General features: G+C 47.3%; 1 protein-coding gene across 1 annotated transcript; it reads left to right on the top strand.

The window, feature by feature from the left end:
- Nucleotides 1–4,019: 4,019 nt before the first annotated feature.
- Nucleotides 4,020–12,295, top strand: LOC122446276 (collectin-43-like). Its single transcript, XM_043476247.1, has 6 exons — nt 4,020–4,174; nt 5,469–5,676; nt 8,356–8,463; nt 9,234–9,350; nt 9,539–9,622; nt 11,737–12,295. Exons 2-6 carry the CDS (start codon nt 5,472–5,474, stop codon nt 12,117–12,119), a joined length of 897 nt encoding a protein of 298 aa, XP_043332182.1. The 5' UTR covers nt 4,020–4,174; nt 5,469–5,471; the 3' UTR covers nt 12,120–12,295.
- The last annotated feature ends 6,433 nt before the right edge of the window (nt 12,296–18,728 follow it).

The raw sequence follows: 18,728 nt of genomic DNA, 5'->3' as shown, positions 1-18,728 counted from the left end.
TGTAAATCTAAATTTGATATTGAAGGGAAACCTATTCCGGAAAACTCCAAGCAGGAGACCCCCCAGGTCCCCATTAACAAAAACCAGGGGCAAATTCCATCTTTTCCCTCAAACCCTCAACATCTGGCAGTACTGCTGTCGATATACCAGCCCTAAACTCCTTTACCCTCAAGCAGTCCCCTCTAGAATACCTACTGGACATTTTGGGCCCCTGCCCCCACAAACCTTCAGTCTTTACTTGGCCGATCTAGTTTGACTTAACAGGCAGGAAGGCCAGAGGTCTCCAAATGGAGAAAATAGGCTGCAAGTGTCAGACATTTTTGTCTCTCTTAAGCAGCAGGAGGAAACAAACTAGTGATATTTCTTCTTTTTTCCCTTCTTTATACAAATTTAAAAGGATGTTTCTCTTAAAATACTGTGTTGCCATAATGACACCTGGTTTCACTTGAAGTTGACTATTCTCAAACCCTGAGTTAACTAATGCATTTTTCTTATAGAAATGTTTGTCTTAAGCTGTGTTAATGTGCTATACATTTACCCCAGACTCTGCCTTCAAGTCCGTTCTGCCTAAGACTCAGAACCGACTTGACAAACCGGTATGTTTTACTCATGCAAATGTTCTCTTAAGCTATGTTAATGAAACTGTATTTGCTTGGAAACCTGCCTTTCTTCAAGATTCATGTCAATCATTTTGTGGCCTGAGACAACTCACATGGTGCCAAGATTATCTCAAAATGCATGTTGTGGGCAAGGGGTCTGGTGCTATTCTCTTCAGTTTTGAGACATTTCCTCTCTAATTAGCAGACTGCTAGTAGTTATATGACACCTGGCTAAAGACTAGCAGGGGGGCACTCTTTCTGCCCCCTTCTGATGCCTTTGTCAGAAGCTTTCTCTATCTCCTTTATATTTTAATAAAACTTTATTACATATAAATCTCAATTTGAGAACACATTACAAACGTCTATGGATTTCCAATTAGTTTTTCTAAAATATTTTGGAGAAATTTCATTTCATTATCCTTCTGGTAAGCTATAGAATTTCTTCAAAAACACTGAATTTATTATTTCTCACATTTCTTTTATATAGATGGGACTAAAAACACCAAAGCTTCATTCTGGTTTCTTAAAAAATAAAAAGTCTTTTATACTAAATTTCATTCTCCTCAACAAAATGAATTATATTCTCTTATTCAAGTTATTTGCCTACATCCTTACCCCATTAATATAGTCTCTGATTCTGTATATTCAGTTTTTGTATTAAAAAATATAGAAACCTCCACCATAAACTCCTAGTTCTATTAAAACAGACAATGGCCCTGCCTATATTTCTAGACACTTTAAACAATTTACAATCTTTTTCTATTAAACACATTACAGGTATTCCTTATAATCCACAGACACAAGACACAGTTGAACAAACACGTTACACACTAAAGTTACAAATAGAAAAAATTAAAGAAGGGAGAATACACAGGTACACTATTGTCTTCCTTATCTAAAGCAGAAACCTATAACTATTGTTAATACAGCTTTACTTGTTTTAAATTTTTTAAACTTGCCACAAGGAGATATCTTGACAAGAGCAGAAAGACATTTCGAGGAATTGAAGGACACTTCTCTTCCTCTGCCCATTTGGTATCAAGACGGGTTCAATAATCAATAGAAATCTGGGAAATTAATCTTACGGGGAAGGGGATATGCTTGTATTTCCCCAGATGGATCCAACAAACTTTTTCCTTGGAAAATTCGACCTAAGGGGGCCCCCCCAACATTCAAAATGGAGATGAAACAACAAGAACCCCAGGAGGAAGAAACTCCAATACGGGCCATGGTGGCTCGAAAGATCTCCAGGAAAAAAGAAAAAAAAGATCTCCAGAAAGCACTGCCCTCGGTGGCATCAACCCTGTGACCTCCCCTCTTGGCAACAGATAAAAGCCCTCACTAATAAAGCTGAAAATCTGATTTCTCAACAGGAAATGCCTTAGAGTCCTGAAAACCTTCCTATGGCTATGCTGACCTGCGCGACCCTGGCTTGAGCCATATTAACAAATCAGACTTAACTGGGTTTATTTACCCAACCCCCCTTTACAACAGGTCGTAAAATGGATGGAGAAAAGACTGATGGTATCAACCAATGACTCCACCCATATGCCCCCTCCCTGGAACCCTCACACCCTGGGGAGGAGGGAAAACTAATTAACATTTCTTTAGGCCTTCCACGGAGCCTGGGCCCAGGAAGATTATGCATAAAGGTCAGCCGACAAATTTGGGCTTTTGTCCTGCCTCCAAAAGAAGACGTTCGGACATTGCTGCCCTTTCTGTCTGTGAAACATGTTTACGACTGTAACTTTAGGGAAAGAGTTAGGGAAAGAACAAAAAACATTATGTAAAAGGTTACTTTTACCGTGACAAAGGGCTTCTTGGCTGGCTTGATGGTGGAATGGTATCCTCTCCTCCTCCTCGAATCGTGCTCAATAAACAAATTGGGCCTGAACTATGGGACATATAAAAACTTGCTGCAAACACCGAAGAACTTGGGACTTAGACCGGACATTTCACAGGGACCAGTCGTGGTTATAGTAACTATTTCTTTCTCTATAATCAGTCATATTTTATACAGGCCTGTGTCCCACTTCCTTTTGTTATAGCCATAAGAAATTTACAATTTAATCTGTAACTTGTATTAATTGCCAATTTTGTGTTACTCCTGTTCAATTCAATCATAGTACCTACAACTGGGAACAAATCAAGTTCATTTACATTATAATGCCTCTCTGAATGTACAATTACTGCAAAAGGAAATCTTTGAAACTGTTTCTAAACATCTGCCATCTTCCACTAATTTGAAAACCTTTAGCCGGACAGCTCGCTGATCAATTATCCAGGCTAGACCCACGAAGATGGTTTCAAACTATTACTCACAGCATCTGCTCTGGAACTGTAACTTTGATGATTGTCTTGATAATTGTATTTGTTGTTTATCATCGCCTTTCTATAAGGTGGTTAATACTAACCAAACTCTTTTGGTCAGGACCTTTTTTTTTTTTTTTTTACAATATGATAAAATAGGGGGAATTGTCAGGAAGCATTTAACAGGAGGCATCCTGTGTGCTGTTTTGTATCTGTCAGGAATCCTTCGGTCCTTATTAATTCCTGAATATTCAAGAATTAAGAGGAGAGGCACGCCTTCCCTGGGGCTGAGGAATCCAGGCATTTCCTTTGTTAGTTTCTCATTATGGTGGTAAGTACCCTCTTCTCTCTTTAATAGGGATCACTTTGTGTTTTTTAAGTCTGGAATTTTAATCTTTATCTTTGCTGTGAATAACTACCTTGTAAGACAGTATATATGCCCACACCATGTTGATTAAAACACCTTTGCTCCATCAGAGCTTGGGTCCTCGTGTCTTTCTTTCCTTCCTTCATTCTTTCTTTCTTTCCTTCCTTCCTTCCCTCCCTCCCTCCCTCTTTCTTTTTTTCTTCCTTTCTTTCTCTCTCTCTCTCTTACTTTCTTATCCTCGACTCCAGACCACCAGGTTCTGGTCCATTAAAGGACCAACACAATCCTATAAAAGGCAAGTGGAGGGCTGTCCTAGATACAGCAGAAAGCAAAAGAGTGACCCCTGCTGGGTGGCAGCTCCCCCAGACACTGCCCCCCACAGGCTGTTACCTCAGCAGCCCCTCTACCAGCCCCATTCCTGCTCAGATCTGCCAGGCAGCCCCCAGCTCTTTCTTAGTGCCTGAGCAGCAATGTTGAGATGAGAAGGAAGAGAAATGGGCACAGCAGCTGCTGCTTCTTGGACTCTGTGTAGGCAGGCTGCTTTTGCAAGGTTATCATGCAATTTGCTTGTCTTCTCTGGACCTTGGATTCCTGGACATCCGTGAAACAGACAGTGACACTACAACTAAACTCTCAGGGTTGCAGTGAGATACCGATGAGATCGTGGGCTGAGGGTGCTGTTTGAATTCTAATGTGTGTTTAGAGCCATGAACATCAGTGGCAAATGTCCAGAACCCAGGTGGGGGCGAAATTGACTGAGTCAACAAGCCAAAGTTTGCCCTTCTTTTCTCTGGAAACTGGCACTGGAACCTAAGGTTACAGGGCAGGTATAAATAGTCACTAGTGGCTGAGGAACTTCAACTTGCCTGGAGGTTCTGAAGCCCTAGAGGAAGCAACAGTGAGTGTCTCTGTCCTTGCCTCTCAATTTGCTTTCCTGTGTCCAGTGAGTATCTTCCTGCCTGAATGGGAGTTTTATCCTACTGGTGCTGAGGAAGGCAGGGTCTGTGTAGCTGCTCCAGTCTAGGAGGGTGAGTGTTGGAGGTGGGGCACAAGGTAATAACGGATGCTCTACACTGTGTTCCTTTTGTTTGGTGGGACATGTGTTTCCTGGGCTGGGAGAAGGGGAGAGTTGGATGTGACATCCAACCAGATCTCTGATGCCATTGTCTGGAAGTTCCCGTGGAAAATGCAATTCATCTTTCTCTTGGAAGGAGGCACTTCTCTGGCCAGAAAGCCCCTTCCCTCCCACTACCTCAGCCTGCTAGCGACCCTCTGTCCTTTGTTTGCACAGGTCACTCAGGCTTGCTTTCGAGTCTTTCCAATGCCCATGAGCCCTTTCCATGGTGAAAGAATTATAGTTTCTGCCTGAGAGAAGAAAGAAGCCCAACAGTGGGACTGACCCATGTCCTGTACCCACCCCAGATCTCACGTAGCTCCTGAGTCCCTTTCTGATGGTAACTGGAAGCTCTATTGGACATCTGCCTTTCCTCCTCTGAAACCAGGCTTCCCCTAACTGTGCATCTCACATGTCCCTTCTTCCATGAGGCTGCTGGCCCAACTCCTCTTGGAAGTCTGGACAGACTCTAGGTATGCCAGGGACTTTCCTTGTGGAGCTCAGGAATGACAAACCCCGGTAAACACACAGTCATGCTCCCATCCTGTGGTCAGGACAGACCTCACCCAGTTTAGGACTCTGGCTTTTTTTCAGACAGCACTGCAGACCTCCAATACTAGTCTGTCCAGAACAGCAAGTTAGAGGAAACAAGTCTCCCTTGTCACAGCTAAGCCAACCACCTTACTGATACAGAAAAGGACAGTCAGGTCCAGAAGGGGACAGGTCCCACCTGAGGGCCCTCAGTGAGTCCCTCCTGATGTGACAGATGGCCTCAGTGAGAAATTCTACATCCTGGTCACAGTACCACTGGCAAGGATGACAAGCCCCAAAAGGGATGACACAGAGCATCTGAGAGTAGATTCATGCTGCTGGCAGACCAGCTGATCTGCTCATGTCCTCCCTTACCAGACTTTATCCCACCTTTCCCTAAACTGCTTTTGGGTCCCTGCTGCTCTTGTCTCCAGAGGATGGGAGAGGAGAAGGAAGGGAAGGGCTTCTCCTGATCTCAAGGAGCTAGGCCAGCCCTAGTCCTCATCCTTGGATGAAGAGCACCCCCTCTTTCTGTTCCTCTGCCTAGGACATGCTTCTCCTCCCTCTCTCCATGTTGCTCCTGCTCCTGCTTCCACAATCCCAGAGTTCCCTGGGTGAAGAAATGGATATCTATTCTGAGAAAACACTCACCGATCCCTGCACCGTGGTTGTGTGTGCCCCACCAGCGGATAGCCTTCGTGGTCGTGATGGACAAGATGGAAAAGAAGGCCCCCGGGGGGAGAAGGGGGATCCAGGTAGAACTGGGACCATGGGCCTGTTCTTGTGGGAAGGGGTGGACACTGGGCTTGTAACCAAGCCGGAAACAGTCTTCTGCTCTGGAAGCCTTATAGATAATCTTCTTCCTAAGTGGGCGGGTTTCACCCAGATTTTGAGCCCACCTAAAACACAGCTTTACTGGCTGCCCTGAGCCTCCAACTTCATCACCAGCTGTCCTGATTCCTCCCCTAGAATCTTCTGACTCCAACCAACCCAAGAACGTGCAAAGAGTGAGTAAATGACTGGTATTTGGAGTCATCTGCTCTAGAATTTAATTACTGTCCATTTGGATTAAATGGTTCCTCTCCAGGGTGTTAAAGATTTTTAATATTTAATTAGGTTCTACTCCATGATGGGTGGGAAAGGATGAGACACTGTAGCCCCATACTCAAGCCTGAATAAAAGGATTTTCCCTAAATATATTACAGAGGGAAAGAAAGGAAGCTTATATTTCTTTGTCCAGCCCTGTGCTTAGGATTTCCCTTGAGTAGTTTATTTAATCTCACCAAAAGTCTAACAAGTGATGCATTAATCTCATTTGATAGGGAAGACAATTGTGACACAAAGATGCTAGGTAAAACCCAACCTGGAAGGCAAAAAGGACATGAGTTTCTTATCCAGACACATCTGTGCTTGTCTACTAGCTCTGTTTCAACAACAGAGTCCCCTAGGGACAAGTCACTCAGTGTTTCTGAGTCTCAATTTGCTCATCTGTGGATGGGAATAACATGACCACACAGTGACAAATAGTTGAGCCAAGCCTTCCCCCTGCATTTTCTTTTTTTGTGTGTGTGTGAGGCTTTAGGCTAATGTTGCATCCTCTTGCTATAATCAGCAATCAGGTGGATTCTCCTGAGGTTTCCCAAGATACTGCTTATTAAGGGAAGTGTCTGAGAAACACTGAGCCACAGGAGAAGATCTGTGTTACTGGCGAGAAGTGAGAATTCAGTGAACAAGCAACAAGGACGAGGGCACCGCCATGGCACTGAACCAGGGCTGTGGAGGGATCAACTGAGATCTTTTTAACTTTCTCTAGTTTGTATTTTGGTTGGGGAAGAAGGAAATGAGCAACATTTGTAGGATCCTTGTTGCTGGTTCCTGCACACACCAGTCTTTGTAAGTATCTGTCTGTCCTTTACATACAGAAAGTAGCTTCCAGCATGAATGAACTGGGCCTTAATAAGGCTGCCTAGAAGTGAACTCAATAGTGGAGTGGAATTCAAGGTATGAGCATTCTCTAGCTCTCCGAGGGGCCCTGAATTGAATCCCAGGGCAGGGGAGGGGTGGGGACTTTTCCTACAGTGGCCCCTCAGCTGCATGGATGTTCCCCAGACCATCATTTCTTGTGTTTTCCAAGCCTGGCCTCGAGTCAGTGCTTGGAGAGAGAACAGTGCACAGTCAGGCCAAGACCAGGCTCCACACTGGCTCCCCAGATCCAGGCACTGCTGTCGTTCAACTGTGATGGGTCTGGGAATTTCGTGGAGATCTAAGCATCCTCAGATATTGACCAGTAGGGCTGGGTGGGGCCAAAGTCTGCACTGGGGACAACCTCCCCCACAGATTCTGACACACATGTTCCCAAGAACCTGATGTGAAGGACGAGATGGGCCTGAGAGGAGACACCCTTGAGCAGAGGTAGAGGGTGGGGCTGGGTCACTTGGGGATGAACCAGACGTGTCATGCAGGGCCAATAACACCTGGACCCTGCTTGGGGAGCTGTATTTCCAGGGATAATGCCTTCCTTACTCAGTGCCTCTGAGATTCCTGCCCAGAAGGAGTCAGTGAGAGAGTCCGTCCAGGGGGACAATTCTCCCCTGGGAGTGAAACCTCATACCCCACACATCCCCACCACCAGCTCTGCTGATGTCTCTGAGCTCATTTCCTTCCCCTCCTCCCACACTCCCTGGGCACTGACCACACTGGCTCCTTGTTGGTCCCTGAGCACACACATCCCCCCACCTCCCCAGGGCCCTGTCCTTGCTCCGTGCATACACATCCCCATGGCTCACTCCTCACCCCCGTCACAGCTTTACACAAGAGTCCCTCTCTGGCCATCATATTTAGAAGACACCCCCGCCAATTCTCTAGGCTTCAATTTACCTCTGTAGCACTTATTCTGATCTGATATGTTAAACATTTTCCTTTTGGTTATGTATTTCTACGTAGTTGAGTTTAAGCTCCATGAGGGAGGGTTTTATCTGTTTTTTTTTTTTTTTTTCCACTAAGAATCCCAGAATATAGGACAGCACCTTGTATCTAATAGAAGCTCAGTGAATACTTATGGAATAAATGAATGTAAATGGCCAGGAGATAAGGCATTTAAGTACAGTTTTGTATTTCAGTCATTCAGTCCCTGTCTGACTCTTTGTAACCCCATGGACTGCAGCATGCCAGGATTCCCTGTTCTACCTTATTTCCTGGAGTTTGCTCAGACTTATGTCCTTTGAGGTGGTGATGCCATCAAACCACCCCCTTCTCTGTCATCGTCTTCTCCTGCCTTCAATTTGCATGGGGGTTATTTCAGGGGAGACTGGAGCTTCGTAGGGGACAACATCTTTAGGAGATGTTTAGGCTAAAGATCTCTTAGCCCCATCTTTTATGCACTCCCACTTCCAAGGAGATTCAGTGTCACTAACCGGGCTGGTCCTTTTCCCCAGGGCTTCCAGGCATGCCTGGTCCAGCTGGAAGAGAGGGCCCCTCAGGGAGGCAGGGGAGCATGGGACCTCCGGGCACACCAGGCCCCAAAGGAGAGACTGGGCCCAAAGGTAGGAGGGTGGTGTGTGGTGGGTGAGGGAGGGAGACGGGAGGGGTGACATGGGCAGCCCTGGTGGGGACCAAGGTTACGTGCACAATGTCTGGAAAATCCTGGAACCTCTGCGCCTGGTCAGCCTGGCCTGGGCCTCTCCACCCACATTCCCACACTGACTGAATTTCCCCAATGCCGTTCCCAGAGGAGACCAAGTGGTCAGGAGCAGTCTCCCAGGTCGCTCTCTCACCTGGAGCTGTGACAAGCTGCACTGCTAGGAAGTGGGACCTGCTGAGCGCACTCTCAGCCGTGCTTCTCCAGTGTGTTCCTTCTGCAGGAGGAGTTGGTGCCCCAGGCATGCAGGCTCCCCAGGCCCCGCAGGGCTCAAAGGAGAGAGAGGTGCCCCCGGGGAGACTGGAGCCCCTGGAGGTGCTCGTGTGGCAAGTGAGCAATGAACACGGGGCTGGGCTCATATTTCCCTTGCCCACTACCACCAGCCACCAGGTCAGAGCTGGCATTCCAGGATGAGAGACAGTGTTGGGTTCTAGGAACTGTCTCCAGGGAGAGGATGGTTTGAGCAGCAGGGTATGTCTGTATCCAGGGAAGGCTGGTTGTTGGGTTTTGGGACAGTCAATGTATAGAGAGAATACAAGGAGTGGTTGCAGGCACAGATGGACATTTGTACAGGGGGAGGGCATACTGCCGGGGATATGACAGTCCATGTACTGGGGGAGGTGAAAAGTGCTGGAAAGTGTGCCCAGAACTCACACAACTATTTTCTGATCCCAGGGCCTGTTGGAGCCATCGGTCCACAGGGACCTTCAGGTGCCATGGGCCCCCCAGGACTAAAAGGGGACAGAGGTGATCCTGGAGAAAAAGGAGCAAAGGGGGAGAGTGCATTTTCAGGTAAGAAAGCTCTGGGGGCTCTAGTGGGTGTGGAGGGGCCAGCAGGCCCTGTTCAGTCCAGCACCTCCTCTCATGCATCCCACGTCTTTATCCCTCCCCCAAGATGCGTCACTCTTCCCTGAGGCCTGGGCTCTGAGTGACCCCAGGCAGTGCTGGATCTGTCTTCACTTGGCCTCTCTCTCCTGCAGAAGTTAATACTCTGAGGCAGAGGATGACAAACTTAGAGGGAGAAGTACAACGCCTCCGGAATACTGTCTCCCAGTATAGGAAAGGTGAGCTCCTGGACCTGACCCTGAGCTGGCACCGATGGTGGACCTCAGACTCAGTCTGGGCTTGGCTTGGAGTTCACTGGGCTGAGTCTAAATTGGAATGCTGGGACCATGATTGGGACTGGACCTAGACTTGGGGCAGTTGTGGGGCTAAGGACAGGGCTGGGACAGAGCCACGCCCCACGTGCTCCAGGGGCTCAAGTAGACACATGGGACAAGGAGAAGGATGTGGTCCATGTCACCAGCTCAGCAGACGTTCACCACAGCCTACCCTGGGCGGGTTCCTATGACAAACAAGGGGTCACCCAACGCGGGATGCATTTCTTCCCTCTGTGGGGCCAGGTGTACAAGTGCACAGAGAAGCAGCCGCACAGCCCAGGGCAGCAGAGAATCCAGGACTGGTCCTGAGGGCAGGGGTGGGATGCTGCCTGTGGGGTTCAAGGCTCTGGGGACCTGACCTTGGTGTGTGGTCACCGAGTATCTCACCCTAAAAATGTTCTGAGTCTGGCAGGGGCAGTCTGCCTCCAGGATCTGGCCAGTGCCGCACTCTCCCTGCATCTGTTTAGGTATTTAAAGCAGAGATTATCCCCTAAGCCTGGATCCTAAACAGGCCGAGGCCTCCTGGAGCACACACCTGAGTTCCCTGTGCCTTTGGGACTCTACCAACTGCACCTTCTCCTTCTCTGCTTTCTCTGAACTCAGCTTTGAATCCACATTATTCATGAAACCTCAGTGATTGAAAACAGAGTTTTCTGAAGGTGCCGGGTGTAAAAAGGTCTGATCTGGTGAGACATAGGGTTGGCTCCTATGGACTCAAGCCAACTAAGTATTGAAGTAGAGGGATGAGCATTTCCAGCAGTTCATGTCTTCCTCCTTGCACAAGCATATCTGCACACCTATTTACTCCCTCATATGCAGACTGATACAAACAAAGCAGAACTTCGGCATATGTGCTGGCCACACATGTGTACCTAAAGACCACTCAGTCCACACCATCTACATACATGAACACACATGCACACCGATGCACACCCATCACCCAGATGAATGGGATGTAAACCAATCATGGCACGCGAGCTCGCACTGACCTTGTCCAGGGCTGTCTGGGTGCCACCCTGACTACGTGGAAAATCTGGTCTCCAACTGCTTATTGAAGCTACTCAAAGGAAAAAGACAGTGGGTCAGGATGCTGCCTGGTTTTTGAACCAGTCCAGTGAGCCCTCTTAGAGCCCTGAGGATTTCCATGAATGATCCTGGAAGCCAGAGTGGTATGGATGGGATGGCACAAAAAGAGATACTTAAACACCACATAGGGGATGTTGTTATATAGTGTACCTCTACCTTAGAAATAAGAAATTAGACTCTGAAAAGGGAAGTGACTTTCCCTTGCCACCTGGGCTGATATTGACAGTGTGGGGATGAACACATGGCCTTCTGAGGCCCAGACAGGGCCCTCTCCAAAGCTGATCCCACCCTGCCCTCCTGCCCCCACGTAGCACTATGAGATGGCATCATGCCCTGCCCAGTGGTCCAGGGAGGCTGGCTGGCTGTAGCATCACCTGCAAGCATACGGAAGCCAACAATGGACTGCCCCCAGTGCAGAGGTCAGCACTTGGCTGCTCTCAGATGCACCCCTGCCCTCCCTTTCTCCTCACCCCTTCACACAGCACAGAAGTGCTCAGACAGCTCCACACACCCGGTCATCATGCACGGGAGAGAGTGAGCTGCCTGCGTGGAGTTTTCCCCACTCTCAGGAGCTGCCCCGGGCTCTAAGTGTCATTTCCCTGCCACAGTCCTTCCTGTTTACACAGCAATTAAGGTCCCGGATTCTGGTGAACATCACAGGGAGGAACAGAAAGTGCACATAGGAGCTTTAGTGTCACATCCAACAAGGTCTGATCCTCATCTACATTTGACAGTTGGGCAACTTTAGGCCTCTTGCATAACCACCTGAGTTCCAGGGTCCTCACCTCTTACATGATGAGTGCTCAGGAGCTAAGTGCCTTGCTTTTTTCTACCTGGTACCCTGGTGCCCTGGTGGGAGCTGGGGACTCCAGTTGGATCACAAGGTCTAGGTGCTGCCACATCCCCAAACTGACTCTCCCTAATTCCCCTAGCAGCGCTCTTCCCATCTGGCCTGGCTGTCGGGGAGAAGATCTTCAAGACAGCAGGTGCTGCAAAATCATATTCGGATGCCCAGCAAGTCTGCAGAGAGGCTAGGGGACAGCTGGCCTCCCCACGCTCTGCAGCTGAGAACGACGCCGTGACACAGCTGGTCAGAGCCCAGAACAAGCACGCTTACCTGAGCATGAATGACAACACCACGGAGGGCAGGTTCACCTACCCCACAGGGGAGTCACTGGTCTATTCCAACTGGGCCAGCGGGGAGCCCAACAACAGCGATGATGGGAAACCAGAGAACTGTGTGGAGATCTTTCCTGAGGGCAAGTGGAATGACATACTCTGCAGTAAGGAACTCCTCGTGATTTGCGAGTTTTGAGGCTCCCCCCACCCCAGCTCCAGCCCAGGGAGGAAGGGGGCAGTGCCCAGAGCTGTGAGCTGCCATCATCCCAATAAAAAGGTGACCCTCTGGTGCTCACGGCTTCCCCACTGAGCCATGGGATGAGACCACACGGCAAGCCTCCTATGGAACTCCTCCCTCAGAATAAAGTTTGCAACTGGCTTCACATCTGGAAGATTTGTCACACAAAAGGGGGCAGCCTGCTGACTCACAGGCAAGGGCTAAAAGGAGGTCTCCAAGATGGCCCTGTTGTAAAATCCAATGTCTCCTCCTCAGCAAGACAGGTGTCTAGCCCTCCACCTCTGCCAAACATGGAACCCATTTGACTCACTTGTCACTGCCTCCTCCTTCCCTTTCCTCTCCTGCCTTCACTCTTCTTATCCCTCAGTCTCTTTCTCTCATCTCTCCTCCTCTCCTGGACACTCCACAGAGGGGAGCAGGAGCCTCAGCTCTGGCTCCCTTCTCTCCTTGCACTCACTCTAGGCTTGTGCTCGTTCTCTCCCATGGTTTTAAATTCCTTCTACAGAGGCCTCCCCAGGTAGAGCCCTGTTTGGACCTCTCTCCAAACCCCAGACTCCTCTAACCAAGGCAAGCTGCAGCCCTGTGGCTTGGAGGTCATCGTGGCTGCCTCTTGCTGGCAAGGAAGCACCAACTTCTCTGGCCATATTGAGTGGGCTTATACCCAGTAGAATCTCCTCACCCTTGACCATCCAGGATCTCTTTCTTCCCATGACAGTGTGACTCTGGATGCCTGATCAGAGAAAGTACCATCTGCACAGTCCTAATCCCTTCTGAAGTTTCAGACAGAGAGGGTGTCCAGCCATGTTCAGATTCATCCCCCAACCTCTTCCTGCCTTGAAGTTCAAGGGATGTTTGTCTCCCCTCTGCCTCAGAGATAATTTAGGCAAACCCTTCTCATTTTACATTCATGGAATCCAAGATACAGAGAGGAAGGGAACCTGCACTTCGTAAGGTAGGAGATAGTGTGCCTCTGGGCTGGACAGCTGATGTTTGTCAAATCGAGTAATACTCAAGCTTTGTTCACACCCAGACACTCCAAGGACAAAGCTAATGGCAAAAGCTGAGCTCTGCTATAGCAAAGAGATAAGGTACCCACTCCTGAGTTCAACAAAGACTTCCCTGTCTACACATGCACAGGAAGGCTTCTTGGGGCTCAAAAAGGGAGGGAGACCCCATCCCATGATAAGTGTGGACATGCACCATAGACATCTGTGGTGGGATGTATCTTAGAAAACAGTTTCACATGCATCTTCTGAGGGTCCATGGACCAGTCAGGTGTGAAGAAATTAACAAGATATTTGGCCAAAGGTAAACAATGATCTGGAAGGACTGTCCTATACAAGTTAATTTATGTCACATCGTTACTGCTCTCCCCCTCATTCAGGACTCCGCACTTTACCACGGGTGTAAGTCTCTGCTTAACTCTGACTTAAGGCACTTCTCCTCATTAGAGAGAATGCCCATACCTCTCTCTGGGCGTATTTCTGCTTTGCTTCTGTCTTAAATAAACAATCTTCTTCTCTGTATGCTCTGCCATACAGTGTGCTGTGTCTCTAATAAGCTTTGTGCCTATTTATACTTTTTGCCTCCTTGAAACGTTCTTGCTTTCAAATGGGAGAAAGAGCCAGAGTCACTTTGCTTCTAGTCTCTAGTTCCTGGTGATGTGTTGACTAGGATTCCTGGGATTTCATCCAGTCTACCCAGGTTCCATCCTTGGGCAGAGAATGAAGATATCTCTCCAGGAGTGCTCACTGCTCTCCCTCCGAGATCAGGAGCACTGTTACTACAACTCACTCAGGTAAAAGGCCATATGACCCCAGAACTTACACTTTCTGCTTATAAGTTTTTGACCATAGGCCTCTGTATATTTACTTGATTTTATTGACACACTACTGCAAAGAGTGCCACTAGATCTAGTCTAAGCCCTAAAGGATAATTCCATCAGGGTGCTGCATTCAAAGTGTTAGCAAATCCAGAAGATCCAGCAATAGCCACAGAACTGGAAAAAGTCAATCGTCACCCTAGTTCCCAAGGAAAGTAGCAGTAAAGAATGTACTAACCGTTAGACAATTGCACTCATCCCCCATGCTAGTAAGATCATGGTTAAAATTTTGCATGCCAGAGACAAGTGCTCAGGCCTGGTGCACTGGGAAGACCCAGAGGGATCTGGTAGAGAGGGAGGTGGGAGGGGGGATCGGGATGGGGAGCACACGTAAATCCATGGCTGATTTATGTCACTGTATGACAAAAACCACTACAATAGTGTAAAGTAATAGCCTCCAACTAATAAAAATAAATGGAAGAATTTCAATTAAAAAAAAATTTTGCATGCCAGTCTTTAGCATTGTGTGAACCAAGAACTTGCAGATGTCCAAGCTGGGTTTAGAAAAGGAGGAGGAACCAGAGATCATATTGCCAACTTTCGCTGGGTCATAAAGAAAGCATGGGAATTCCAGAAAGAGATCTCTATTTCATCGACTATGCTAAAGCCTTTGACTTTGTTGATTATAACAAACTGTGCAAAGCTCTTAACAAGATAAGCATACCAGCCCATCTTATCTGTTTCCTGAGAAACCTGTATGTGTGTCAAGAAGCAACAGTCAGAACCCTGCAGGGAACAACTGATTGGCTCAAGATTGAGTAAGGAGCACAACAGGGCGAGCTGCTGTTCCCCTATTTATTTAACCTACACACTTAGCACTCCATGAGAAATGTCGGGCTGGATGAGTTATTAGCTGGAATCAAGATAGGTGGGAGACATTATACAGAGTGAAGTAAGCCAGAATGATAAAGAACATTACAGCATACTAACACATATATATGGAATTTAGAAAGATGGTAATGATAACCCTATATGCAAAACAGAAAGAGACACAGATGTATAGAACAGACTTTTGGACTCTGTGGGAGAAGGCGAGAGTGGGATGTTTCGAGAGAATAACATTGTAACATGTATATTATTTATAGTGAAACAGATCACCAGCCCAGGTTGGATGCATGAGACAAGTGCTCGGGCCTGGTGCACTGGGAAGACCCAGAGGAATCGGGTGGAGAGGGAGGTGGGAGGGGGGATTGGGATGGGAAATACATGTAACTCCATGGCTGGTTCATGTCAATGTATGACAAAACCCACTACAATATTGTAAAGTAATTAGCCTCCAACTAAGAAAAATAAATGAAAAAAATTAAAAAAAAAAAATAGTCCATGTTCTCAAGGACTAAGGATTCAAGGCAGTAAGCCTGCTAAACTTCAGGCTATTGAATAAGCCTGACTACTTTTTAAATTATCTGAATCTGGTGGGATGAAATTTTATTGGCTACTTTAATATAACACTTTATTCTTCTTGTTGATTAAATTTTAATAGACTAAAAAAAACAAAGATAGGTGGGAGAAACATTGCTACCTCAGATATGCAGATGATACCACTCTATGGGCAAAAAACAAAGAGGAACTAAAGAGCCTCTTGATGAGAGTGAAGGAAGAGGGTGAAAGAGACAGCCTGAAACTAAATATTAAAAACAACAACAACAACGAAAATCATGGCATCCAGTCACATTACTTCATGGCAAATAGAAGGGGAAAAGGTGGAAGTTGTGACAGATTTCCTCTTCTTGGGCTCTAAGATCACTGCAGATGATGACTGCAGCCATGAAATTAGAGGATGACTTCTTCCTGGCAGGAAAGCTATGACAAACCTAGACAGCATGCTGAAAAACAGAGACATTACTCTGCCAACAAGGTCCATACAGTCAAGGCTATGGTTGTTCCAGTGGTCATGAACAGTTGTGAAAGCTGGACCATAAAGAAGCAGAATGCCAAAGAATTGATGCCTTCAAACAGTGGTGCTAGAAAAACTCCTGAAAGTCACTTGGACAGCAAGGAGATCAAACCAGTCAACCCTAAGGGAAATCAACTCTGAATACTCATTGGAAGGAATGATGATGAAATTCCAGTAGTTTGGTCATCTGATGCAAATGGCTGACTCTATGGATAAGTCCCCTATGCTGGGAAAGATTGAGGGCAGAAGAAGATGAGGGCATCAGAGGATGAGATGGAAAGCATCACCGATGCAATGGACTTGAACTTGGAGAAATTTCGGGAGATGGTGAGGGACAGGGAGGCCTGGTGTGCTCCAGGCCATGGGGTTGCAAAGAGTCAGACCCAAGCGGGTGACTGAACACACTGCAAAGAAAAATTTAAACGACATCTGTACTTCAGAATTTGGAATGAGGCCTGAAGGAACCACAGGCTCATGGAAAGGGTTGATGAATACCCCTCCTCCAGACAGGAAACCAGCCACTCTTTCCTTTGTTACCAGGGACCAGGAGGACTGACCTTTCTGGCCCTTTCTGAATAGACCCCCAAGTCCCACCCCTCTTCCCAACACACTTCCAGCCACAGTGTGTATATGGGACAGCACATCTGAAAACAAAGCCACACTTCTCAACAGCGTGTATACAGTTCAGGCTCCTGCTAAGATCTTTCTCCTGTTACAGAAAATATCCTCAATTTCTGATAGTATCCAACATATAAACAGTAATGAGGAAACAGCTCTTTAGTATAAAGGCCACGCCTGTTCATTCTTATCAAGGGAGTTTAGAGCAGTCTGTTTTTATCACATATAAGACAAACAACTGGATCTAGTTGAGCCCAGGGGAGGCATTTTTTTCACGGAACAGATAATTCTGAATTGACTTTAGAAGGACTGGTCAGCACAGGCAATCTTGTGCTACCTCTCTGGCTTCTGCCTCTCTCTGCCCATCCTCACCTCTTTCCCTTCTTTACACAGCAACTTCCTCTGTGTCCAGGTCTCAAGATCATAGAGATCAGAAACTCTTGCTCTCTTGCTTGACATCAATTCCAAACTATGTGGAAATGCATCTACCTATCTCAGATGCCCACCTCTTATCCAGTCAACTCACTCTGGAACTGCATAGCCCAACATGGCCATGGGATGCATGGGAGGTCATTCTGGTCTGAGAAGATGCTCTGTGGGTGATCACTACTCATCCCAATATGTAATCCACGCCTATTTCTTGACAAGGGGGAACTTTGTGACTCTCTAGGAAGAAAAAACACTCCTGTGTTGCTAAAGTCGGTAAATGCTGAGACTCCAAAGCCTAGGAAGAAGCTTCAGATCAACCTGCACCATGGGCCATTGGAGTCTGGTTTGCATGTCTCCAGCACAGAGAATAAGTAAAGAGAGTCATTTGGGCTCTGCAGACACAGTCTGATTAAAGCAGAGGAATGAGGCAAGTATTTCAGAAAATACAGAATTTTAACCATTCTTGAACACAGAGGTCTCTCCCTCCTACACCTTCAGTTATGAGCAAATGTCAACATGGATCTCCAATCACATCAGCACCACCCCAACCATAGTAGCCATGACCCCAGTTTAGTAGCCTAGGTGCCAAGTGAAGCCAGAGCTGTGGGCCTCTTATTTTCAAAATGTTAAGACACTCACAACACCAGCTGACATCATGGGAGGAAGCTGGGATCCTTCGATGTCTGAAAGTGTTGTTGTTCAGTTGCTCAGCCATGTCTGCCTTTTTGTGACCCCATGGACTGCAGCACACCAGGCTTCGTGTCCTTCACTCTTCTTATCCTTCAGTCTCTTTCACTCATCTTTCCTCCTCTCCTGACACTCCACAGAGGGGAGCAGGAGCCTCAGCTCTGGCTCCCTTCTCTACTTGCACTCACTCTAGACTTGGGCTCCTTCTCTCCCATGGTTTCAGATTCCTTCTATTGAGGCCTCCCCCAGGTAGAGCCCTGTTTGGAACCTCTCCCCAAACCCCAGAATCCTCTCACCAATGCAATCCGTAGCCCTGGGGCTTGGAGGTCATCATGGCTGCCCCTTGCTAGGAGGGAGGTACTAGCCTCTCTGGCCATATTGAGTGGCCTTACACCCAGTAAAATCTCCTCAGCCTTGACCTTGACCACCCAGGACTTCTTTCTTCCCGTGACAGTGTGACTGTGGATGGCTCATCAGAGAATGTACCATCTGCACAATTTTAATCCCTTCTAAAGTTTCAGGCAGAGAGGGTGTCCAGCCATGTTCAGATTCATCCCCCAACCTCTTCCTGCCTTGAAGTACAAGGGATGTTCATCTTCACTCTGACTCAGGGATAATCTAGTCAAACCCTTCTCATTTTACAGACATGGAAACCAAGATACAGAGAGGAAGGGAACCTGCACTTCATGAGGTAGGAGATAGTGTACCTCTGGGCTGGACACCTGGTGTTTGTCAAGTCGAGTAAAATTCAAGCTTTATTCACACCCAGACACTCCAAGGACAAAGCTAGTGGCAAAAGCGGAGCTCTGCTAAAGCAAAGAGATAAGGTACCCACTCCTGAGTTCAACAAAGACTTCCCTGTCTACACATGCACAGGAAGGCTTCTTGGGGGTGGAAAAGGGAGGGGGCTTCACCCCTGGTAAGTGTGGACATGCACCCAAGGCCTCTGTGGTGGGATCTTAGAAAACATTTTCACATGCACATTTTGAGGGTCCATGGACCAGTCAGGTATGAAGGTATTAACCAGATATTTGGCCAAAGGGAACAAAGAACC

This window comes from Cervus canadensis, chromosome 8, assembly GCF_019320065.1.
Source record: "Cervus canadensis isolate Bull #8, Minnesota chromosome 8, ASM1932006v1, whole genome shotgun sequence".
NCBI classification, from domain to species: Eukaryota; Metazoa; Chordata; class Mammalia; order Artiodactyla; family Cervidae; genus Cervus; species Cervus canadensis.
The sequence above is the reverse complement of the archived record's forward strand: the minus strand, read 5'-3'. Positions and strand labels throughout refer to the sequence as shown.